Here is a 26,773-nt window from a genome sequence, read left to right as displayed (position 1 = left end):
CTAAGTCAAAGAGCCCTCCGCAAATGGATAATTGAAATGCAAAGATGATGAGGACTTACCAACAACATTCACCTAATTCTTTCTGTCCCTAGGAGATCTACTTCACAATTGTAAAGAGGATAATCAGAACTCCAAAAGAGGCAGGACCCAATCGTGCCAATGAGATGATTAGAAAAGCTTGTTTAATTTGCATGTATAACACACATTAAAATATCATGGGTCATGCTGGCTTAGTGTGACAAACTCCACTGAATATTTGTGGATATGAATATAGCAGAATGTGGATGCTTCAAACAATAATAAAATGGCAATTATGGGATGATTTAAAAACTTTGTGTTTTAAGGAAAAAACTTCTAAAGACAGAAAGAACTTCTTTGACCTACAATCACATGCTAAGCACAAGACTGTTGTGCTTTCATTCACAAAGAACAGTCAGCAGCACAATAAAACAAATGCCAACACGAACACACTGACCTGAGTACGGTTTCACAGGCATGTCATCCAATAAGAGGTGTAGGAGCCTCTGGGTATGTGACCGTTGACGATTCAGAGAAGTTACCCTTAGTTCTATTGAGGCAGTCTTCATTAGCCATGACATCTGGTTCAGCATAGACATTTCATACTCTGCAAGTTACATACAGAAATTTAGTTTCATAGAGTAATAACACAGGATCATAACAGACCTAAATTCCATAACTCATCAGATATTTTCCCATGTCACATTGTCAATTAACTTATAAAACCTGGCATCATAATAATTTATCACTCTAAGAAAATTAAAAAAGCAAAAACAGATGCTAAGAGAGAAAAAATAAATAAGTATATGTCTATAAAAAATAAGCCAAAGCAAATGAAGAACAAAAGAGAATCAAGTTTCCATTACCAGAATAATTTTACATAGATCTAAGTCTGTCCTATTTTGACATTAATATGGAACTTCATACTTAAAAAAAATTCTCAAATATATAACTTGTAAAAAAAAAAAACCCTAACATACAGTTTGACTTTTATTTCCTAAAACAAATACACAATGCATGATTTTACGGTATCTCTGAAGATAATCAAGGACACCCGATTTAACATATAACTAGGGTTGGTTTTACACCACAGCAGCCACTCAAGAGCTACAGCCATGGCCTGAGCTACCCTACGGCTGTGGGCCTCACCAAGGGCCACAAGGTGACCAAGAACACGAGAAAGCTGAGGCACAGCCACCACGGGCACCTCACCAAGCACCCCAAGTTCATGCGGGACATGATCTGAGAGGTGTGGGGCTTCACCCCACGAGAGCAGTGCACTGTGGAGCTGCTTAATGTCTCCAAGGGCAAGGGGAAGAAAACAGTGCGGAAACACACCAACACCAAGAAGATGAGAGGAACTTCATGATGTCCTGGCAGCCACGAGGAAAGCGGCTGTTGAGAAGGACCGAGCCCCTCCCCACTCTGTGCAAACTAAAACCTTTCCAGAAACAAAAACAAAAATGAAACCTATAATTAGGATTGGGAACCACTTACAGAAGTTTTTGAATCCAATATCCTTAATAGGCCTGATCTGAAGTCCTAAATTCTAAAAGTAGAAACATAAAATACACCAAATACTACTATTCCCACGGCCACCAGCTCTACTGCCAATAAGCAAAACCAGATGGATTTTTAAAAGACAGATACAGTAATAGATAAGACATTAACTTTTCCTCCTAATTAGGTAGAAAGGAGTGTTTCTTAAAAAGCTTGTTATATAAACAAAATCTTAGGACTAAAAACAAGACATGCTTATTATGAAAATGAAGTGAAAAATTTTTTGCCATTATATAATTCCCAAGGGCTTCTCACACCATCACTCTAAAAAGCAGATTAGTAGCTGATAATTACTAGTAATACAAATTTATTATGAAATCTGTGAGCTTACATTTCCCAAAACATAAAGATACAAAATAATCTTCAAAAACCTCCACAGACTACAATTGTCTGGATATAATATGAATTCAGAAAATTGTTATAAAATGATCAAAAAGAAAATTATATAAAGTAGAATCCTATAAAACATAGCCTGGGATTGTAGTGGTCAGGTCAATAAACTCAGCTATAGTTTCCACTGTACTTAGTTTTCCATTTCTCGTGTCAAGACCTGAATTGGTTTCAGTATATACATAAGAAACAAAAGTAAAACAAGAGATCTTAATTATTAAACACCTTCACTCAAAAAATCTAAATTTCCAGAATCATCTTATATATTTTCTTATCTCTTCAACACAATTTAAAATCTTTATTTGGTAGTGTAAGCATCAAATTCTATCCTTGACAAGCTATTTTTAAATAATTTTATGCCAACAGCTAGAACATTGAAGCTTCTCAAGAACAAATTACAAAAGCAACCCAAAATAAGCAGCGAAGTAACAAAATGAAACCAGAATTCCACAAGTACTGTAACTGCTACACCCCCAATGTTGTATAAAAAAAATCACTCAACATGGACTTTACAAATTAGTTATAATAGTGTGGGAAAATAATGTCCTACCTTTGTTAGAAAAAGGTAAATGTTGCAACTGAGAAAATAAGAAATCCTGGCTGGTTCTCAAGTACCTCATAGTAGGACCGGATGTGTCAGAGCACGCACACAACTGATATATCACCTAAAGAGTTCAAATGAAATAAGAAAATCTCCAAATCATTTTCTCTGTGTTAAAAATTTTAAGATAAAAGGTGACCCAAGGTTTACTAAATGGAAACTAAGACCCATCAATGACTCAAGCAAAATGGATAAACACATATATAAAACAGATGCTCAGTTACAAGCAGCTGTTGGTACCCCAACTCAAGAAAACATATTGGAATAAAATTGAGAGTGCTGATGACATCATTATAGAACTAATCTTTAAGTCAGCCTAAGTATATTAATACATACAGGTTAGTATTTTAACTATTATTAATAGCGAATTACTCGAGGTAACTTCTAAAAATTATACTGAGTAGCAGCGCATCTGCTTTCCGATCTGTCAGACTCTCTGCCGTCACCCTCTCCCCACCTTTCTGTCTTAAATCTGGCTCCTTTCACTTACTTCACCTGCCTAACTCCTTTAGCGTCCATGATTAAGCTTATCAACTATTTCTACCTAAACATGTCGAATTCTATGCCCGTCAAGGGCGCCTGGGTGGCTCAGGTGATTGAGCAACTGCCTTCGGCTCAGATCATGATCCTGGAGTCCCAGGATTGAGTCCCACATCAGGATCCCTGCTCAGCGGGGAGTCTGCTCCTCCCTCTGACCCTCCCCCCTCTCACTCTCTTTCTCATTCTCTCTCGCAAATAAATAATTTTTTAAATAAATAAATAAAATGCATGTCAAGTTTGTTCTCCCATTAAGGAAGAATTCATTTTGATTCTGAGGAAGACCTAGCTTACAGGCTTTCCTTACAGGACTTACAGTGAAGGGCTGTTTGGACAGCCAGAGGACAGGAGAAAACTGTAACATTACAAAAAGAAAAATGGGAGAATAATAAAGAAAAAGCTCCAGGTCACTAGAAGCCAACGATGCCTTTCTTATTCTGAAAATGTGAATCAAGGGTGCTGCTGAAATTGAGAAACAAGTCGCATCTTATAAAGCCTAGCTTTTCAAACACAAAATGAGTAAGACAAGAAATAATCACAAGTGAACACAGGCAAAACAGAAGCTCTCAGTACAGTTTCAACTTTGCACTAATTTGACTTTCCACCACTTTACATTTAGCTCCAGCACTGGAGTCACGTGGTTCTTAAATCGCGCTCAGTCCTACATTCTCAGCTAAGTCTCACAACAGCCCGCTGCACACATTAAACTCAGAGAAGTTTCGTGCCCCACCCAAGCTGATTTAGCTAGTTAAGGGGCAGAGATGAGAATCAGAGGTCTTCTGACCCAAATCCACTACTGTCTTCACCAAAAAGAAACAACTTGAAATGGCACCACCAGACACCTTCTACACTACCAGCTCAAAATCCATCTCAAAAATCTAATTTCCCTCATTTTTCAAAGGAGCGACATATAGGATCTATAGATCTATAGGAACTTGGGGTTTGTGCTCCATGGATTTTATCTATAAATGAAAGACTAGCCAAACTACAAATGAACTCATTTTAACTCAAGTCTTACTGTTATACTTCCATATCTGTGATATATTCAAGCATCTAGTTAAATTTCTTCTACTAAGTGCTATTAAATACAGCCTTCTGTATACCTGGTAACATAGTTCAGCAAGTTGAGGAGATTCTCTCACTGCCACCGGGCCTGTTCTCCCTTCAGTTCCCTTCTCCAAGATGTTTAAAATGGCATGAAGGCACGTCCGAGGGCAACCTAACACTCCTACAGGAAACCAAAAAGAAGTTCAGCTTTTTCAAATTTCTTCATTAAAAACTTTAAAATCCCTTTAGAAATATTAAATTCCATAAATATATGCTCCACTGTAAACACACTTTCAAATACTGACACAGAAAATTAATAAATGTTAATTTTCCAAAGCATAATTTGTCGACTTGATCTAAGTTCTAAAGACTTACTTACCATATGACCTCTCATTTCCAGTGAATTATCCCATGAGCCCAGAATTCAATGAATGACCATTTAGCTACATAAAACCGAAAAGAAATCAATGTCTATGTGTCTTCTGGTTATACCTGGATCTTGCAGGTTTGTGGTACTGACAGGTTTCTTCAGTTCAAAGCCCAGGAGATAGAGAGCAAGGTTGGGTGGGTTGCGTTCCAGAGAGGTGATGAGAAGATTCAAGATGTGGATTCTTGTTTCATGACGGATTCCAGCTAACTTCTTTTCAAGTTCTGATCCTTAATGTGGAAATCCACAAAACAAAATTACAAAATAATAAACAAGTCAACATAAGTCAAGTTTAAATACATAAAGCTTATATTCCAAACCTCCACATTCTCTTAAAGTTCACTTCACCAGCCATTAGAGTGAGTGCAGATTTAAGAGGTTTCCAGAAAGCCTTACATGTTTGTGCTAGCAAATTCTCAAACTTCTCTTGTATCACCAAGAGACAGTCAACAGTTTTCTTTATATTATTTATAAAGAGTAAAAAATGTACATGTTAGTAGAAGACATACCCTCTTCTAGACGTACAAATTCTTCTGTATCTTCACTATCCAAACACTCCACAAATCCAGCCATCAGCTTCTGACTTACACTCTGGGGTCATATAAAGATTTTTTAAAAGACAAATTATAAACTTCTTAAATATTAAAGAAATATTAAAGAAACTATGATAAATATGCTACGTATTATAAACATTTGTCTACAAAGAAAAAAGGCAAATCTCTAAAGTATTTAGGTTTCAGTTTCGCTTTTAATTAATAGCAAACTCAGTTCCTTAAATTGCCATAAGTTAGCTCTCTATAGAAATAATTAAAGAAACAAAAATGTTTTAAGTTTACTGGTTTCAAAACTTGCTTCCCTAATTTTCTTTCCCAAAAAATCAAACCAGTTTTTTAAAAAAAATAACAAATTGCCATCTCATGACCTCTTCATTGTATACCCAATGCTATGAGATCTTAACTAAAATATAAAATAAAATTCTCATCTTCTCTCTTTAGAAATGTATTGCTTATCAACAGTTTTACGTTTCTGGGCTGGGCTGAGAGATTAGACACTACCCCATCTCCTCGAGGAATCTAGCAGGATATTAAAATTGGTAATAATAATTCATACTCAAATGTATATGAGTGAGCTGAGAACCCTCACTTTCCACATCCCCTATCAGGTAGTTTTTGTGGGGGTTTTTTCTTACAATTGATTAATGGAACTTCAATATGTGGGTGATATATTGACTGCCAGCCCAACAAAAGAGGATTCTGATGAAAAGACAATCCTCTCTATCATGTAGTTTTCAAGAACCTTATCCAAAAGCCAGATTAGACAGTGGTTCTCAACCTGGGTGGCACTGCCACTCCAGACAGCACTTCGAAATATGTGGGGGCATTCTGAGTTGTCACAACTAGAGTTTACTACTGACAGACACTGGCAGGGGACCAGGGATGCTAAGAGTCTTGCAATATGAGGAAGAATGACACAGAATGAAGAACTGTCCCATCCAAAATGCCAGAAGAGTCTCTGTTTTATTTTTTAAAGATTTTATTTATTTGAGAGAGAGAGAGAGCATGAGTCGGGGGGGAGGGACAGAGGGAGAGGGAGAAAGAGAATTTCAAGCAGACTCCCCACTGAGTGTGGAGCCTGACATGGGGCTTGATCTCTGGACTTTGAGATCATGACCTGAGCCAAAATCAAGCCAGACACCCAACCAACTGAGCCACCCTGTCACCCCAAGAGTCCCCCTTCTAAAACACTGTACACAACAAAATTCAACTAGCTAAAGCAGTGATTTCTAACATGAAGATAGAAGGGAAAAATGCCTATAAAGAGGGGAGAAAAAAGTAGATTCCCCAATAGTAGCTATTCAGCATAGAACCGAGCTATTCAGAATAGAAAGAGATTATAAATTAGATTAATAGAAGAACATCTGAAAACTGTCTACAGTACAATATCAAATGAAGTGACACAAATGTAAGTTACCAGAAAGCCACAACAGTAGACAACTCAACAGTGAGACATGTTCAGAATTGTACAGGCTCACTCAGACTATGGTCAGAGTGACCGACAGAGCGAGACAAAGGATGGAGAACACAAGCAGAAGCCACATTTACAAACCTCATCACCTTAATGTACTCAGAGGGGCAAGTGTCTCCCTCTGCCTACCAGGCACACACGACAGCGTCTGGAGCATCACTGTGGATGGTGTTCTCTTCAAAACAGAACACAGCCCAGTACATGGATGGGTCTTCACCACCATATATAAATATACTTACTCTCACAGAATTTTTTCATAAACACGAGTAAGATTCCTCCACAGACACCGTGACTTCCGTATGTACTCAGAAAGCACCAGAAGAAATAACAACACCAAAATCAGTTACCTGGTCATGTGTGAAATCTCCAACCAATTTTATCTGAATATTGGAATTGCAAGAGATACAGCAGAGGATCTTGGCACTTTCAAAAGCCAATTCCGGATTAGTATTGCCATGATAGAGGTATCTTTAAAACAAAAAAACATTTGACAAACAATGTGACAGAACTTTTGGCTTTTCACTCCTCTCTACAAGGAACATTTAGAACCAGGCTATATAGCACTCTTGGGTAAATGAGACAAAGGTTTCCGTTCTAACTAGATGTAGTCCGTTATGGGTTGAATTGCATCCCTCCAAAATTCAATCGTTGACATCTGAACACACAGTGCTCAATAAGGACACACAGCGACCTTATTTGGAAACAGGGTCTTTGCAGACAGTCAATCAAGTTAAGGTGAGGTCATTACAGACAGCCCTAGTTCAATGACTGCTGTCCTTATTAAAAGGGGGGATTTGAAACAGACACACACAGGGAGAACACCATATGAAGCTGAAGACAGCAATCCAGGTGACGCCTCTACAAGTCACAGAACACCAAATACTGCCAAGCAAGCCACTGGAAGCTAGGATATATACAGTGATAAGTTTTCTTCCTAGCCCCTAACCGCCAAACTTCCAGTTTCCCTAAAGGAGACAAACTGTATATATATATATTTTTTATTAGTTTCAGAGGTAGAATTTAGTGATTCATCAGTTGCATAGAATACCCAGTGCTCATTACATCCAGTGCCCTCCATACTGCCCATCACCCGGTCACCCCTTCTCCCCACCCACCACACCTCTCTAGTAACCTTCAGTTTGTTTCCTAGAGTTCAGCATCTCTTGTGGTTTGCCTCCCTCTTAATTTTCTTCTTATTTTATTTTTCCTTCCCTTCCCCTAAGGTTATGTGTTTTGTTTCTTAAATTCCACATGAGTGAAATCATATTTCTTTCTCTTATTTTGCTTAGCATAATACCCTCTAGTTCCATCCACAGCGCTGCAAATGGCAAGATTTCATTCTTTTTGATGGCTGAGTGATATTCCATGGCGTGCGTGTGCACGCGCACACGCGTGTGTGTGCATACACACACAAAGACACATCTTCTTTATAAATTCATCTGTCAATGGACATCTGGGCTCCTTCCTTTGTTTGGCTATTGTGGACACTGCTGCTATAAACATTGGGGTATATGTGCCCCTTCGAATCACTGTGTTTGTATCCTCTGGATAAATACCTACTAGTTCAATTACTGGGTCATAGGGTAGCTCTATTTTTTTAACTTTTTGAGGAACCTCCATACTGTTTGCCAGAGTGGCTGCACCAGTTTATATTCCCACCAACAGTGTAAGAGGGTTCCTCTCCAGGAGACAAACAATATTAAGATAATGTCATTTTATACTTAGAAATGTTTAGGATACGGAATCCATTAGAAAGAAAAAAGAAATTGTAAACATCAGAGTAATTAAAATCAGAAGGGCTAAAGAAGACAAGAACAAAATGAGCCCCCTACCCCCCAAGTAATGAATGAGGGATCTGACCAGATTTGGAAATCAAAGGTAGAATGCCCACGTGTTTTTGTCATTTTTCTACCTACAAATGTAACTTACCTGGCAATATTCACCACATTATCAGCCTTCTTCGTTCTGGGATTGATTCCCTGTAACAGCTGTTCTAAAGGACAGACTATTAGAGCCAGCTGACTCTCTCTTAGAAGATCCATAAAGAGATTTTCCTTCTGCAGAGTCAGATTGAGAAGTGCAAGACAATGCTGCACTGCTTTCTCCAAGTGTTTCTTCCCTACAAAAAACATAAACTGAAGTTAGAAAGTTCTACATGAATCTTAGAAATGCATAGTTCTTAGGAAAACAAGCTAAAGGACAAGTTCTAGACTCAAAAGGCCCTCAAGTGTTCACTTGCAGCAGCAACTTCATAAAACTACTCACTCATGCCAATTCACGGTAATTACCGTAACTTAAGATTACCTGTATGCAATGGCTTCTCAGTCATTTTCCCTTACCTTATCTCTTTCTTGATTATTTAGCGAAATGGTTCCCAGATGGGGGGGGGCGGGTGATTTAGGCCCCAGACGACACTGGCAAGGCCTAGAAATACTTTTGGTTGTCACAACTGGGAAAACACTACAGGCATCTAGTGGGTAGAGGCCTACAACGCACAGGACGGTCCCCACAACAAAGAATTATATGGCCCAAGATGTCAATGGCACCAAGACTGAGAAACTGATTTAGAGTAATACATACTCATTGCAGAAAAATCTGCAAATAAAGAAACTGAGAATTTGAACAAGGATCATCTACAATCCCACCGTTCAAATTTAAAATACATGGATTGTGGAGCCAAACTGCCTAGGTTCAAATCACAGAGCTACAACTTACTGTGGGAAGATATGAAACCGTTTTGTTGCATCAATTTCCTCATTTGCAAAATGGAAATAATAATATCTAATAATAACAGGGCTTGTACGGATTAAATGTGTTAAATGTGCTTTTAAAAGCATCAAATGCATACTAAGCACTCAATAAATGATAATTAGCAGTAGTCATATTAAATAAAACCTATTGAACTCTATGTACCAGGCACTAATTAAGTGCCTTTACAAAAACTATATGAACAAGAAAACAAAAAGTATATTAGATTTAAATTTAGACATGTTTAAGACATTAAAATCAAAGATAATCATAATTACCTATAAAAAAACATGCAATGAGACACAGTTTTATAGTGAGAGTCTCTGTACTCTTTCGCTTTAAATATGCTTTTACTGCATGACTCACTGAAAACACCACTGTACATATGGAGAATCTCACAGTGAAAAAGAACTTCAGAAATCATCTATTTTAACCCTCCATCTACAAAAAAGTGAAAATATGAGAACGGTTTTCACGACATTAAGACATTCAGGCACATACCAGGGAAAGGGGCATAGGTATCCAGCTGCTTAACGCCTTCTTCCAGTAAACTAAGGGCAAGCTCCAACATCGGTGACTCATTCAGAAGATGATACATCAGACTAAATCCTGGTGGCTTGTAGGCTATGATTTCTTCTCCTAAATAGAACACGACACAATCCAAAAGACAGTCAGTTAGTATTTTTGTCACATCCTTGATTTACATGTAATGTATGAGACTTGTAAATTAAATGGCATCTAAATGGGCAAGTTTCAATTCAAAGACAAGGACACAAACGGTATACAGCTGTAATTCCCAAAAGGGCTGTTTTGCTCATAGCAGTTAGTTCCTACAACATGTTAACTCATCAAAGAATCTGTAAGGCAGTGTTGTCTTTCATTTGGCGAAATTTTACTTTATTTTCTCTTGCTCAGAACAATTAAAATAACTAAAATAATGTAACAAAAAAGATTACACTCTAACTTAATTCATAAACTTAGAAATAATTTGTATCTTATAATTTATAAATTATCAATAGCTTTATAAATAGCTGACAGCTTATTTGAAAGTGACAGAATTAAATTACCTTGTAATTCCACAAACTGGTCTACAAAATCTTCAAGTTGAGGCTCATAATCTCTGAGCAATTTATAAAACACCTCCAAAACAACCTCAGCAACTTCCCACTACAGAAAGAAACAAATGTTACAGTAACAATAAAACAGTCCAAGGTGACAGCCTTGCTAGACTTTTCATTCCTCCCACTTTTCTCCAGAACATGAAGACACTTCTCCAAAGTGTCAAATATTTCATATTTTCTCTAAAAATCCCAGCTGTAAAGGGTCTGAGAAATCATCTAATCACTCTTATTTCACAGAGAAAGCAAGTGAAGCTCAGAGCATGAGTAACTTCCCCAAAACCATAAAGCTTGGTAGCAAAGGTACTGAAAATCAAGCCCTGGACTTCTATTCCCAGACCAGTATTCCATCTTATGGCTCCAGCCAAAGAAGTGAAGAAGACTCAATCACTGCTGGGCTTGCCTCTAATGACCCCATTAACACCTTTCTGTTAAAAAACGTTTTTAAAAACAATGTACAAGGAAAAATATTTATGCCAAGGGAAAAATACATACAACAGTATAGACAGTAAAATTAAAACTTTATTTTTAAAAAAATCCATTGTATAGAATTTATGAAGGCTGAGGTTGGGAACTACAGTTAGGGTGTTTTTTGTAATTATTATTTTAAAATCATTTCCACTGCACATAATTTTATCAAGACTGAGTTTGGGAACTGGGACTACACAGTGATTTTTTTTTTAATTACTATTTTTTTTTAAAGATTTTATTTATTTATTTGACAGAGATAGCAAGAGAGGGAACACAAGCAGGGGGAGTGGGAGAGGGAGAAGCAGGCTTCCCCCTGAGCAGGGAGCCCGATGCGGGGCTCGATCCCAGGACCCTGGGATCATGACCTGAGCCGAAGGCAGACGCTTAATGACTGAGCCACCCAGATGTCCCTAAATTATTATTTGAAAATTATCCACTTATCTATATTTTCCCAAAATTTCAAGATCATTTACTTAAATAAAAAAGGTTTATCACCACATAATAATGGATTTTAGGATTGGTAAATATATACACTGGCTCTAATAGTCTATGTTATTTATCTCAATCTAAAGCACTGTTTTTATGAGAAGCTAGTGCTCTAAAATACAGTAATAGAGGGCGCCTGAGTGGCTCAGTTGGTTAAGCGACTGCCTTCGGCTCAGGTCATGATCCTGGAATCCCAGGATCGAGTCCCGCATCGGACTCCCTGCTCAGCAGGGAGTCGGCTTCTCCCTCGGACCCTCTCCCCTCTCATGCTCTCTCTCTCTCATTCTCTCTCTCAAATAAATAAATAAAATCTTAAAAAAAAAATAAAATAAAATACAGTAATAGAAGTTAAACCTGAAGACTTTCAAGTGCAAAAAATTCATGAAGTTGAGGGAAAAAAGTCTGAGGGTAAGTATGCTGGGGCAGTAGCTAGGGAAAACAGCAGCACTGGAAGTGTCCATATGCGTGAATGAAAAACAATAACGTGGAAAGAATATGGCTGACTGAAGCTGTAAACACTTAGGTCATAATGACCTTTTTAAGAAAAGGCAAATAAGCTACCTAAGACAAGCGCAAAAACATATCAGAACATCTTGTTAAAGAGACCGCCATTCTTAGTGTCCATTATTTGGTCACCGAGGTAATTTTAGTACTTAAATGTACACCCCCTCAGTGTTTATTTTTACTGTGTGAGAAGCAAAAATCATAAAACAACTGACAAAAAATGAATTTCAGTTACTTGGGACTAAATATGAGAAACAAACTGTCCAACAAAAGGGGAATGAATACATGAACCATGCTAAAAACAAGTAAGGATCATGCAGTCATTAAAGAGATTGTTTTCAGAGAATCTTTGATGGCATGAAGAAGTGCTCATGATACCATATTTAGTGGCCAAAAAGAGATGCAAACTAAACTAATTATCTCAATTAAAGTATGTATGTATAGGAAAAAGACTAAGTTATTCTTCCTTTGGCAACAGGATTATGGATAATATCGTTACTTCTTATATTTTTCTACATTTTCCTAATTATCCCAAATTAGCACAAAAATTATTTTTATAATCACTAATACAACAAAGAAACCCAACAGGTTCAAAAACAGCAAATTATAAAAATAAAGCAGAAATGTCCCTACAAGACACATCCAAGCGTATTCTGTGAGGCAATAAACATTATTATAGACTAAGTGAATTACGTCAGAACCTGGAAGGGTCTCTTACATAGCTTAGAGGTTATGAGCTTGAATGTGGAATCAGAGTCCTAGGTTCAAATCCTGGTCCTGGACCTTAGGCAAGTTCCTTAACCTTGCTAAGCCACCATCTGTAAAGTGGGAATATTAATAGTACCTGCCTCATGGTAATATTGGAATTACATAAGATGATATATATAAGTTCAGTTCTGAGTGTGTTGCAACCAGAGCAAATATGTATGTAAATGTCAGTGCTCCCTCAGGCTCCACTGGTGGCAAACATTCCTGACGGATCATAATACGCTTTCCCACTAAGCCAAGACTCCACAACCCAAAAGAGCTACTAAATCAACAGAAATTGGTGTGCAAGTTTAAAACTTATTTCAATCCCTAAACAAAAAGGACAATGTGTTTCCAACTGACAAAGGTATGACATTTTTGGTTCAATTTTGGTCCAATTTGTTCAATTAAGGATCTGAATGACTATGAATTCATATCAATTAAACTACTGAGCACTAAAAAGTCAATGCTTTGGTTTTAATGCTGAGATTTTTTTTTAATGCATATAAACTAATCAGATCATGGACACATCAGTATTAAGACTATGAATTTTACTGATTGGCAAAAGCTAAAATGAATTTATAGCATCTTATATCTTTCATAAAGGAAAAAGCAGCAATAAATGAATAAGGACAAAAAAGGTTTTCTCTGAACATTACCTTTTCAGCTGCTCTCCGGTAAGCTCTTGTGCGGAATCGGAGAAACACAGAATCTCTAAGGAACTGCAAATAAGGGTCAAAGCCAGGGGGCCGCAGGCCAGCACCCAAATTAGAAGGAAATGAGCTCTCCACCAAAGTACTAATAAGCTGGCAAAAAGCCCGAGTCAGTGGGTATTCTTCACACCGGGATTCTATTTCATTTAGTTCAACCTACCAAAGAAAAATAAAGACATTTAGTAATATGAAACAATCAGCTATGAAGTACAAAACATCTTGCAGACATTGACTCACTAATATTGAACTTACGATCACCACACCAAAAGAAACATAATATACATCACCATTTTTCATTTAGAGGAAAAGACACAAAAGTAGTATATCTAGATCAATCAGATGGAAGAATTTCAAATTCCCACATATTGTTCCTAACTGTGAATTAAAAATAGAAATCTTACGTGTTTCTTTATGAAAAAGAGAGGGGGAGCGTAGAGAGAGAAGAAAAGAAACTAAAACAAGTAAATTCTCACTTCAGGTTGACCCAAGTAACCTAATTAAATTGAATTTAAAGCAAACTTTCAGCTTGGATGGCTGCCATGTAACATCCTTTCCCAACTTTGAAACCTAAAGTATTCTGGTTCCTCTCACGAAAAATTTCATCTCCATTTCAACACTGACCAGACAACACTTCAAATGAAATTATATTAAATTTGAAAATTAGAGGAACCTAACAGGGCTAAGAACAATTTTTGTTAATTTTCACCATGTGACTGTATGAATAGAGAGCATTTAAACAAAAAGGAAAACTTTACCTCGATACCGATAGCTTGCCTCTGGCTTGGAACCCTTACGGTCTGCAGTATCTTAAAATAGTAAGAAAACGTGTTAGGAACATCCCCCACTCCTCAATGAAAAGTAGTGGCTCTGCAATATAATAGTCATATTCCTCACACAACACATGCATGTATCTTCTGCTGCTGATCAGAAAGCACAACTGAGGAGTCTGTGATGGGACTTTCATTAGCAATTGTGTGGGATTCAGGTAGAACCTTCGATTATCTGGGCTTCAGAAAACTAGTAGTTTCTAAGCGCACACAAGAAGCATATGCAGCAAATTTCCTCTGAGATATTCTAGGAATAAATCTTAAGAGGATTTATGGGACAAAATCTCACCAGTGTTCAAGACCAGCCCTACAATTAGCACCAGAAAACCAATAATTAAATTTGTTAAGAAAAGGTCTGAATAGGCTTCTTGTGTGGGCAAAAGTTCTGAGTTAAGATGTTCTGACCTGACCTTGCTAGGGACATAAGCAGTATATGGTATAATTAATTACACTTTGTTATGTTATTTACCACTCTTACAAGCTGAAAATATACTATCAGGTAGGATCCTTTAAAAACAAATCTTGCTCTAAGAATAAAAATGTCTAAACCCAATCATATTTCATTTTCAGTACAGAGGAGCACTGAACACTTAGAACACTAAGTGGTGATACACTCATAAGTGAAAAAAATGATGTATTAATACTAAACCTAAGGGCACACACCAGCTCCCTGCATTTTGCTCTTATAAAGTATCATTACATCTTCAGGACACACGTTAGAAAATAACTAGAATATTTTACTGCTTCAAAATGGTGTTAGAATCACAGGTTCCTATATGTTTTATTATTTTTAGACAAACACATATTCCACCTAACCATTTTCCTAGAGATATTTCTGTAAAGCACATCCTTATTCTCCTTTTTAATCTTAGGTATATAGTGAATAACTATACCTTCACAGAAAAATTCCAATAGGCCTTACATCTAAAGAAATAAAAGTTAATAGAGACACTTTTTCTTTTGGGATGGGACAGGAGGACATAAAAGGAAGCAACAGAAAAGAAAAACTGGTATTCCCCATATTTAATGAGTACAAATAATGTCTGAAGGCTTTTATCAGCCTGGTCTTTTTTTTTTTTTTTTAAAGATTTTATTTATTTATTTGAGAGAGAGAGAGAGAGCACATGAGAGGGGGGAGGGTCAGAGGGAGAAGCAGACTCCCTGCCAAGCAGGGAGCCTGATGCAGGACTCGATCCAGGGACCCCAGGATCATGATCTGAGCCGAAGGCAGTCGCTTAACCGACTGAGCCACCCAGGCGCCCTATCAGCCTGGTCTTAAAGACAGAGTTGAGGAATTCTGTCCATTTATTAATATCTCACAGACACTGAAAAACAAAGTCTTAAGAGAAGAACCTATCTCTGGTAACCTAGTGAAGCTGTCAACTGATCTAAAGCGAAAAACCTAAGCCTGTTAGTTTCTGATGCTATGGCTCGGTTCTAAACCACTGGCTCGGTACTAAATCATTAACTGGGAAGTTCATGGCGTACTGTTAAGTTGCAAATTGGATGCCCTTGCTTCTACCATATTATCAAGCCTCACTTTCCAAACTGTAGTAAATAAAAGAGCTTGTAATGCTACCTGAGTGTATTCCAACGACTGCCAAAGGGAAGCAGCAATTTCAGGGGATTTTCCAAAAGCAGCAAGGGTCTTCAGCAGCTCTGCTTTGAGAACAGGGGGAATACTGCATTGCAGGAGTCCCAGAATCACCACAACCGGGGTCCACTGAGGATGTTCACAGAGTGCCAGACGAGCATTTTCACTCTGGGCATCAAACACAAAAAGAACAAGAGAGACTTTCCCATCTTTAAAAGCTAAGAAAAATGACCAGCAATCATCTAAATTGCTAGCACTTATACTGAGTATTCAAAGGCTTAATACATACTAAAACAAAGATAAGCCTATGGCTTATGCTTGAGGTGTACCAGTGGATCAAATCAAATTACAGCTCAGTCAATGTAAGGAATAGGGTAGAAATAGCCTTTTAGAATTACTTTTATAGCTCTAAGTATGGAAAATAATCCATATGAGATAAATGGTCTGCCAGGGTCACATAAATCTTACCTAAGCACTTGCAATCCTTTCTGAAACAATGTAGTATGTTTTTTACTATAATATATGAATGAATACCTTTTAGTTTTTTGAGAAAAAAACTGAAGATATATGTGGTAACAAATGCCACTTTCTTTTTAAGTAGGCTCCACACCCAGCGTAGAGTCCAACACAGGGTCTGAACTCATGACCCTGAGATCAAGACCTAAGCAGAGATCAAGAGCTAGATGCTTAGCTGACTGAGCCACCCAGGCGTGCCAATACCATTCCATTTTAATTCAACAAGAAATAACTACTAACTTTATGGGGGTTTTTTGGGTTTTTTTTAAGATTTTACTTATTTATTTGTCAGAGAGAGAGTGCATAAGGAGGGGGTAGTGGCAGGCAGAGGGAGAAACAGGCTCCCCGCTGGGCAGGGAGCCCAACAGGAGGCTCAATCTCAGGACCCTGGGATCATGACCTGAGCTGAACGAAGGCAGACACTTAACAACTGAGCCACCCAGGCACTCCCTAACTTTATGTTTTAATGTTTAATAATAATGTTAAGCATTCCTAGAAAAGCCAGAAAGTTAGAAGACACTATTCCTGTCCTTAAGACAGAATGTCTCACTAAGCAATTTTGCTCTAGGAAATAATAGAACAACTAGAAGAGGTTTCTGAGAAGAGAAATTATGTAATGAAACTCATGTTTCTTATAAAGACTAATTTGATAGTGAGGGATAAGATGGTTTGGTGTAAGAAGAGAATAAAAGTAATTCAGTAAATAACTTTTCTTGGTTTTTTTCTTTCTTTTTTTTTAATAAAAAACTTTTCTTTTTAATTAAAAATATTCTTGGGGTTCCTGGGTGCCTCAGTCAGTTAAGCAACCAACTCTTGATTTGGGCTGAGGTCATGATCTCAGGGTCGTGAGATTGAGCCCTGCTTCAGGATCCGTGCTTAGCGTGGAGCCTGCTTGAGATTCTCTCCCTCTGCCCCTCTCTGTCCCCCACTTGCACGTGCACTCTAAAAAAATAAATTCATTAAAAAATAAATTTAAAAAATATATTCTTTATGTATACATAACACCAACACACACAGCCACACCTATGTTAGGAAACCTTCTAGAAGGATGTGCAGCCACAACTGATTCTTACTTGCCCTTCTGTTTTCTTTCAGGCATACACTATTATTTTCCCACTAGCTGACAGCAATAAGCTGGGCTACCATTACTACACCCTCTGAAGGTAAAGAAACACAGAGCTTAAAACCAGAATTCTATAAATGCAAAATTCATCACTCATAAACTTCAAGCATTTCATGAAAATTTGGGAGTTCCTTAAAATGCCCTTGTGCTAGAAAACAAATAAAATTACACTCTCACATACTGTGGATGATAATTACCCAAGTAATGATGGTAGAGGTGAGCTGTAAAAAAGCAATCAATCCATCCTGCTCCTTCTGGGTGATGCCACGTGAAGGAAGGTGACGGTACTGGACACTATCTGCGCTCGGAAGATCCTTCCGGAGGTGTTCATGGTAAAGCATTAAGGAGTGAAAGAAATGTTCCCAGGAAACAGGACTGCCACCTGTTCCCTGAATATTTTCAACTGTAAAGACAGCACAGAATTTTGTTTCAAGAATGTCTAAGCATGTGCTTAGAAACTGAGGGAGGAAAATAAATTTAAAGCAATAAACTTTGACTTTGTCCTAGATAGAGTGTGTTGTCTAAATTAAGGAGTGTGTTGAAAAAGGGTTAGAATTCCTCTGTAAACTAAAACTCTGGATTAATTTTTCCTCAGGGCTAACAATGGGTGGTGCCCACATAAGTGCAAAGGTAAATTACTGTGGTTGTCAGTTATCTGCTTTATATCCATAAGAGTTCTCTGTGTTGTACTGTAATTATGTAGGGCTACTTTCCCCATCAGATAATTCCTAAATGTGAGCTTCAATTCCCAAAGAGGTAAGTGCAGTCTAGATTTGTAAATTACGCTACAAGCAGGCCTTGACAGAACACTGGCCTTAGAGCTGGCAGATCTCAGTTCCAATCCTGCTCTTCCTCGTGACCTTGGGTAAATTACTTCTCTAACCCTCAGTTTCCTCACATGTAAAAATGAAAGTAATAATATCTACCTAACAAAACAGATGCTTAATAACTATTTCTTTCTCTTCTCTTTTGCAGTGTTGCAAATTTAACCAGACTCAAGTCTGAAAATTAAATGAGGAAATTGAGAGGGTTGACAGAGAAACTCTAAGTACAGAAATTTAGAAAACAAGTACTTATGAACATGAATTTAAAAAAATCAAACTCATGTGGCCAGGGTATATATTCTGTTTTGAGTACCAGATGTGTTCTTCAAAGTTTTTATGTATCAATTCTGATTTCTTAAACCGAATTACATTTTATAAAGCAAACAGTAAAACTGCCCAATCTGTGAGACCATCACTAATGCATAAAGCTACTAATGCGCTTCTTTCCCATTATTATAAAAATAATATATACACCTGGTAGAATCTAGTACAAATAACTAACATTCTTTAATGGGCAGGGGGATAGTGAACTCAAGAATGTCACAACAAACTTAGACAACATCCAGATTTTTCTTACCATGACTACTACCATTGACTTTAAGCAGGCTGAAACAGTAGTGAGCACACTGGGGCCCATTGGCCAATCCCTGGAGCATTTTCAAATAAGGAATGTAAATCGTTGGAGGCAATAGGTCACCCATTTGCCTAACAAACTTTGACAAGACAACCTGAAATAGGGAAAAATCAATAGTTTACAAAAAGCTTATCTTAACTTTTAGGTAGCATGGACTAACTAATAAAGACTACATATGAACTAAAACTAAATGCTCTAATTTGATAATCTGGTATTCTACTTATGAAAAATTTTTTCATGGGCGCCTGGGTGGCTCAGTTGGTTAAGCGACTGCCTTCGGCTCAGGTCATGATCCTGGAGTCCTGGGATCGAGTCCCACATCGGGCTCCCTGCTCAGCAGGGAGTCTGCTTCTCCCTCTGACCCTCTTCCCTCTTGTGCTCTCTATCTCTCATTCTCTCTCAAATAAATAAATAAAATCTTTAAAAAAAAAATTTTTTTTCAAGATCATTAGCAATTTAATGCAATTATAGAATATTTTTGTGAATATAAAGTACAATTTTTTTTAAAACATCTCAATGTCACAGAACATAAGACTATTCACATTTTAAATATATAAAGCAATGGAAGAAATTTAGTCCTCTAAAATTAACCAGCAAAGTCAGATATACTTGGAACCCAGGGTTCATGAATCACAGTCAAATTTAGTATGAAGACCTAGGAACCTGAAAGAATTTTGGATGCTAACCTAAATGTACTGTTTTGTGTTCAGCCAGTACCACATTCCTACATTCCTGTTCCGTAAATCCACTTCTTAGTTTTTCCTTTTATCTTGCTTATTCCTTAAATCTAATACCAAAAATACTATTCAGACATTGAGGCTCATTGGTTGTAATTCAGAACTGAAAATGTTACAGATCTCTGGAAATTGTTGTTAAATCTGTTAGGTATAAATGATTTTCTAATTATGGAGAAAAAATCCTTATTTCTAAGAGATATTTATTTACCCAGTAAAAGGGGAAATGTGCTGCTATCTATAAGTTACTTTAATGTACTCCAGCAAAATCAAAGTAGTAAAAATAGCAGTAGTAGATGAAGCAAACAAGGCAAAATGTTAACAGCTATTATATTGAGATGCTGGGTGTTCATTATAATTATTCTCTCTCCCAAATGCTTGAAATATTTCATAATATAAAGGTTTTTTTAATCTTCAAAAAATGTTAATAAGCCATTCTCCAAAACATTTTTTAAATGGGGAGAAAAATAAATGTAAGAAATGCAGTAAAAAGGCATCTGATCCCAGACTCGAGCATAACTGAAAATTATTTGACATAAAGCTTCTAGAACAGCAAATCCCAAAAAGATGAAGATAGATACTGCAATCCATCTTATTTGAGACTGCATATCCTACTTAACATAGGATAGAAAATGGACTTTTTCCTACATTATCTACTGACTCATAGGCATTTTGTCATCAATTCTAACCTCTAAACCTTTCCTTCTAGTACTTTTATACCTCTCCTATCTTCCCCAACTTGTTAAGAATGGTATATATTGGGCGCCTGGGTGGCTCAGTTGGTTAAGCGACTGCCTTCAGCTCAGGTCATGATCCTGGAGTCCCGGGATCAAGTCCCGCATTGGGCTCCCTGCTCAGCAGTGAGTCTGCTTCTCCCTCTGACCCTCTCCTCTCTCATGCTCTATCTCATTCTCTCTCAAATAAATAAAAAAAAACTTTAAAAAAAAAAAAAAAAAGAATGGTATATATTGGGGATGCCTGGCTGGCTCAGTCTGTGGAGCATGCGACTCTTGATCTCGTGGTAGCGAGTTCGAGCCCCATGCTGGGTGTAGAGTTTACTTAAAAATAAAATCTTGGGGACACCTGGGTGGCTCAGTCAGTTAAGCATCTGCCTTTGGCTCAGGTCATAATCCCAGGGTCCTGGGATCAAGTCTCGCATCAGGCTCCTTGCTCAGCAGGGAGCCTGCTTCTCCCTCTGCCTGCCGCTCCCCCTGCTTGTGTGCTCTCTCTCTCTCTGACAAATGAATAAATAAAATCTTTAGAAAAATAAAATAAAATAAATAATAATAATATCTTAAGACAAAAAGACAAAAGAATGATGTATGTATTGGTTACTGTCATGCCTGTTGAGTACAGACTAATACTAATACCAATAAAATTCAAATAAATGATACATAGGAAGACTAGACACCTTTCTCTCTACAATTTGACACATACCTAGTATGTTACAAAAGGCTAACTACGTATCAGAACTTAAATTTAAGAGTTTCAAATTTCCAGGGCCCCTGGGTGGCTCAGATGGTTAAGCAACTGCCTTCGGCTCAGGTCATGATCCTGGAGTCCCGGGATCGAGTCCCGCATCGGGGTCCCTGCTCGGCGAGGGGCCTGCTTCTCCCTCTGACCCTCCCCGCTCTCATGTACTCTCTCTCTCTCTCTCATTCTCACTCTCTCAAAATAAATAAATAAATCTTAAAAAAAAAAAAAAAGAGTTTCAAATTTCCTTAAGAAAACAGTGTAAATTTCTAAGTTACACAAGAGGTCAGTTGTGTTAATGGCAATAACATCAGGAAATAACATTTTTTCATGGTTCAAGACTCCCAATTATCATACCAAGGTAGAAAAGTAGAAAAACTAAGAGCTCACCTGGCGTTGAGGGGGTCGCTGATGAGCCACCCCAAGGTAAGAACCCATGATAGTGGAAGTCTGAAGAGGCTCTGAGGGACACCAATATTCGAGAGCAAGCTCCAAATTAAAAGGGTTCTTTTTATATAGCTCACCAATCTGCAAAGTGTAAGCAAAGACTGGGTGAAAATGCCTATAACTCAACAATTACTTTTAAGTGAAAATTTACATTTTTATGGAATTCACTTGTAGATTTGAAACATTAGAAGTGAAACTTTCTACAGTTAGGGAATAAATAATGGAAGGAGGGAGAGATGACCATCCATCCAGTGTAATGGCTTACCAAGAGCATTAAGTGTTCCAGATCTCTTCTAAGTGAAATGGGAGGTTCATTACCCATCTGCATACTCATATGAATTATTCGAGCATCTTCATCTGCCCGATTCCTCAACTGTTTCACCTATTAAATACATTACATACAGTTTAATATGGAAATTTAGTATATAGGTTAATAATACCAAAATCAGGCAACTGTCTAGAAGTGATTACATAATAGAAAAACTGTTTAAACATCTATTCCACATTAATGACATGAAGAAATATGCTAGGAATTTTGTGATACCACTATCCATAATTTAAAAATATCTTAAAATGTCAGTGCATTTTCCAGTACAGAGAAGTTGAGTCTTAACTACAGTATTTCTCAAAAGGAACATTACTGACAATTTGAACAGGACATTTCTTCACTGGGTTGGATCATCCTGAACACTGCAGGACAGTTTAGCATCTCTGGACTACCCACTTCCACCAATAACTCCACCAAAGATTTTAACAAGGAAAAGTGGTGCCACTAATTTCCCACTCTCTGAAGGATGTTATTGCACTGGCTGAGAAACATCACCTTATAACATTTGTGTGAACTAAACGCCAACTGATAGAAGAAACTACTCTCTTTTAAAAACAAAACAAAAAAAGCAGGACAAACCCACAATTCAATACTCCTCTCTCAATATTTATTAGAACAAGTATACACAATCTGTAAGGACATGGAAGGCTTAACACTATCAACCAACTTTCCCTAATGGGCATTTACAGAATACTCCACAGAACAGCAGGAGAATATACATTCCTTTCGTGTGTGCATACAACATTTTCCAAGATAGGCCATATTCTGAATCATAAAACAAACCTCAGCCAATTTAATATAAATTGAAATCCTGTAGAGTATGTTCTCTGACCACAACAAAAATAAACTAGCATCAGTTACAGAGAGATGCCGGGAAGCCCCCAAATATTTGGAAATTAAACAACACTTCTAAATAATCCACTGATCAAAGAAGTCTCAAGGAAAATTAAAAAACATTAAATTGAACAAAAAGGAAAACACAACATATCAAAATTTATGTGACACAACTAAAGCAATAATTAGAGATAAATGTGTAACATTAAATATTTGTATTAGAAAAAAAGGTTTCAAATCAATAATCTAAGCTTCTACCTTAATAAATTGAAATTAGAAATGCGAATTAAGCCCAAAGCAAAAAGGAAGAAAATAATGTAGAGCAGAAATCAGTAACAGTGAAAACAAAGTATAAGAAAATCAATGAGGCCAAAAGCTGGTTCTTTAGGAAGTTCAATAAAATTGATAAACCTCTAGCCAGGTTAATTAAGAAGACACACACACACACACAGAAGATACAAATTACCAAAATTAAGAATGAAAAAAGAAACATCATTACAGATCCTACTAATAGTATAATAAAGGAATATTGGGAATAACTTTATGCCAATCAATCTGAATAAAAAGGACAAATTCACTGATACACAGAAACCAAAGCTTGTTCAAGAAGAGACCGATAACCTAAATACTCCTATTATCTATCAAAGTACTCCAATTATGTGAATTCACTCTTTATGGTATTCAAGCCATTTATGATTATCTTTCCATAACTAAAGTCCCATCTGGACTACTGATTAGGAAACACTTAAGACTTAACCTTTCTATGACTTCATTTCTGCAAACGTAAAATGAAAGGATTAGCATGCTTCTTCCTATTCCAAAATTCTGTGATATTAATCTAAGTCCTTCGAGGTTACCGAGGGTTCAGGTTTTCTGTTAAAGTATTCCTTGACTATTCTAGTCCTGAGGGAGCTATTCTTAGCCTAAATAAATCCATAAATTTACTGTCTATACCTCTCATTTACTGTTACTACCTAATCTCTCCAACTAGATTATAAATTCTTTATTGGTAAGGAATGAGTCTACTACTTATTTGTCTTCTTCACAACTTCTAGTATAGTACCTGGCACACAGGAGAAACTCAACAAACACTTAGTTCATTAAATAATGAATAAGCACTTCACTCCCTGATCGTTTGTTGCCACTTGAGGTAGTCTTTCCATTTGCCTTATGTGTTTCAGGAGGTATGGTAGCAGAACTGTACTACAGTATTACAAGTATAGGTCCTTTAGGGTGTTTTTAAATACACACACACAAAAAGTGAGTTCATAGGGTTTTACGCCCTCATTTATTTCCTGCCCGCATTTTGATGGCTTCCTTGGAACAAAACTGCACAAAAAAACATATGCTCTGGAGAAACTGTCTGAAATGGCTCTAAGAATCCTTTTTTGGATCAAAGTTACAGCTTGAACTCTTTATTTGAAAGTAGCCTTTGCATTTGTTTCTTAAATCCATTACATTACCTGTATGCATGAAGTCCATTTATACACTATAAAGAGTCTACACAATTATCTATAAGACTGGAGATTTTCCACTATGCCTCTTCCAAATCATGTATAAATATATCAATACGACAATCTAAGCATTGATCCCTGGGGTATCATGACGTTAACAATTTTCTACGCATAGTAATTTAACTATCACTCTCTCCTTATAAACTATTCTCAATGTCAAATATTTTGTTCTTTTAGCTTAGTCTCAATTACCAGGTCTTATTTCATTTTCATGAATTACTAATTCAAAAGCTGTAACACAACTATTGTCAAATTATAGTCTACAATAAAAGATTTTATTAATTTCCAAACATAAAGTGAATTGACCAGTTTTATTATTTCATAAAAATTTTCCACTATTTTTTACTTATCCTACATTATTATACCTACCTTCATTGGCATAAGTGCAAGGAAATCTGTGATGAGATTATGGACTCTACGGATATAAAATTCCTCCTGATAGAAGTTTTCTGATACCACTACGGATTCAGTGAGGAACAGGAAAACATTGTCAGCAATTGCGAGCTCTGCCATTGCTTCATCTGCTTCTGTAAATTCAGCCAGAGCTAGAAATGTATTTAGAAAAACAGCACATGAAGGGTAAGTTATTAAACTAGATTATAACATTTCAGAATACTCTCTTGATGTTTCAAAATTCAGGTATCTTCTGAACCTTCAAGCATGTGCTATGTAAAAAATAAGACTGTATTACTGTAATAGACTCACAAACTCAAAAGAGCTACTGAAAAAGTACATTAGAGGGGCGCCTAGATAGCTCAGTCGTTAAGCATCTGCCTTCGGCTCAGGTCATGATCCCGCGGTCCTGGAATCGAGCCCCGCATAGGGCTCCCTGCTCCGCAGGAAGCCTGCGTCTCCCTCTCCCACTCCCCCTGCTTGTGTTCCCTCTCTCGCTGTGTCTCTGTCAAATAAATAAATTAAAAATCTTAAAAAAAAAAAAGTACATTAGGAAACCATGTGCTCTTCACAGTAACAACATGAGCAATAAAAAATTACTTCAGAGATATATGATGTAACACTGATACAGTAAGGGAGTTATTATCAAAACATTAACATATGAAAATGACGCTAAGGCTTTAATTTCAATGAAATGAACTAGATCATTCAGAAAAAGTCTTCACAGCTAATAAGTGAGACCAAGACCTGAACATGACCACCTAAGTAACTCTTCTAATTTGATAACAAAGTAGCAAAAATTGAAAAACTAAACCTTAACCTAAAGACAAACTGGTCTACTTGTAACTTTTTTTTAGCTTTTTATTCAAAATATTTCAAATAGGTATCTAAACAGACCAATATAATGAACCACCACAAAACCCATCAGCTAACTTTGATGTTATACATTTATGCAATCATATTTCATCTAGATCTCCACGTATTCCCAAATGAGATTTAAGCAAATGCCAGACAATTTAACATTTCATTTGTACATATTTCAGTATACAACTCAAAAGAATACTTTAAAAACAAAGAATTAACTATACATACAAATAACATTATACCTTAATACCATTATATCTTAAAAAAAAAAATTCCTCAATATCAAATATCCACACAGTAATCAAATTTACAACAGTCCCATAAATGCTATAAAAGATTTTAGTTTGGTTTTTTGCTTTTTGTCTTTTTGTGCAATTTGTTTGCTTGAATAAGATCTACAGATTGTTTGAGTGATACATCTGTAGACTCCTCCTGTATCTTTTTAATTTTTCACTTGCCCTTTATCTGCTGCAGAAACTGGACTTTTATCCTACAGTTTCCACAATGTGGTTTGATATCTATCCCAGTGGTATAGTTAACATACTCCTCTGTCTTCTGGTTATACTAAAAATTGGTAGTTTGATCTAGAGACCTGATATGACTTACATTCAATTTTTTTGGTAAAAGTATGTCACAGGTGCTGCTGTGTCCTTCCATCAAAAAATACACCGTCGCTTGCTTCTTTTAAATTTACATATAAAACTGCTAGGTAACTGTGGTAATCTGGCTTTGGAAAAGAATTGTGTGTAGTTCATTCTACTTGAGCGTTATACAGACCAAATACAGAGTATGCTACTCAAAGTACATTTTCATTGCCTTGAAAAGGGTCAGGAATAGATAGATGTAAGCCAAGAGTTTCAACCAGAGGAAAACAGATAGGTTTTTACGTTTTATTTTGCATTTTGAAATAAAGCCTGCATATCTACCCATACCATACAAACTCCTTGAGAACAAAATAGTTTAATTCTTTATGACTAATACTTATTATTAAAATTTCTAATTAAATATTAATAACAACTAATTACAAACCTTCACTTGAATTCAGAAATACTAGAACTTAAATCATATGATCAATTCAAGAACTATTTCTTGAAGACTATTTATTTAGGTAATAAAGCAGCATCAATTTTTTTTTATTATGTTATATTAATCACCATACATTACATCATTAGTTTTTGATGTAGTGTTCCATGATTCATTGTTTGCGTATAACACCCAGTGCTCCATGCAAAACATGCCCTCTTTAATACCCATCACCAGGCTAACCCATCCCCCC

The 26,773-nt window shown here is 36.7% G+C and overlaps 1 protein-coding gene across 1 annotated transcript in view; it reads right to left on the bottom strand.

The window, feature by feature from the left end:
- Window positions 1-26,773, bottom strand: part of NUP205 (nucleoporin 205) — a 78,823-nt gene that overhangs the window by 33,746 nt on the left and 18,304 nt on the right. Inside the window, exons 8-24 of the mRNA XM_025854804.2 lie at window positions 24,610-24,785; window positions 21,830-21,946; window positions 21,508-21,645; window positions 18,854-19,004; window positions 17,650-17,855; window positions 15,799-15,981; window positions 14,148-14,198; window positions 13,339-13,548; window positions 10,421-10,520; window positions 9,855-9,992; window positions 8,535-8,724; window positions 6,953-7,073; window positions 5,090-5,171; window positions 4,646-4,810; window positions 4,210-4,334; window positions 2,519-2,633; window positions 476-625 (exon numbers count right to left, since the gene is read on the bottom strand). Coding sequence (XP_025710589.1) covers window positions 476-625; window positions 2,519-2,633; window positions 4,210-4,334; window positions 4,646-4,810; window positions 5,090-5,171; window positions 6,953-7,073; window positions 8,535-8,724; window positions 9,855-9,992; window positions 10,421-10,520; window positions 13,339-13,548; window positions 14,148-14,198; window positions 15,799-15,981; window positions 17,650-17,855; window positions 18,854-19,004; window positions 21,508-21,645; window positions 21,830-21,946; window positions 24,610-24,785 — 2,418 coding nt within the window. The remainder of the gene's footprint in view (window positions 1-475; window positions 626-2,518; window positions 2,634-4,209; window positions 4,335-4,645; window positions 4,811-5,089; window positions 5,172-6,952; window positions 7,074-8,534; window positions 8,725-9,854; window positions 9,993-10,420; window positions 10,521-13,338; window positions 13,549-14,147; window positions 14,199-15,798; window positions 15,982-17,649; window positions 17,856-18,853; window positions 19,005-21,507; window positions 21,646-21,829; window positions 21,947-24,609; window positions 24,786-26,773) is intronic.

This window comes from Callorhinus ursinus, unplaced genomic scaffold, assembly GCF_003265705.2.
Source record: "Callorhinus ursinus isolate GAN/ISIS: 27379988/994484 unplaced genomic scaffold, GSC_fseal_2.0 scaffold12, whole genome shotgun sequence".
NCBI classification, from domain to species: Eukaryota; Metazoa; Chordata; class Mammalia; order Carnivora; family Otariidae; genus Callorhinus; species Callorhinus ursinus.
The sequence above is the reverse complement of the archived record's forward strand: the minus strand, read 5'-3'. Positions and strand labels throughout refer to the sequence as shown.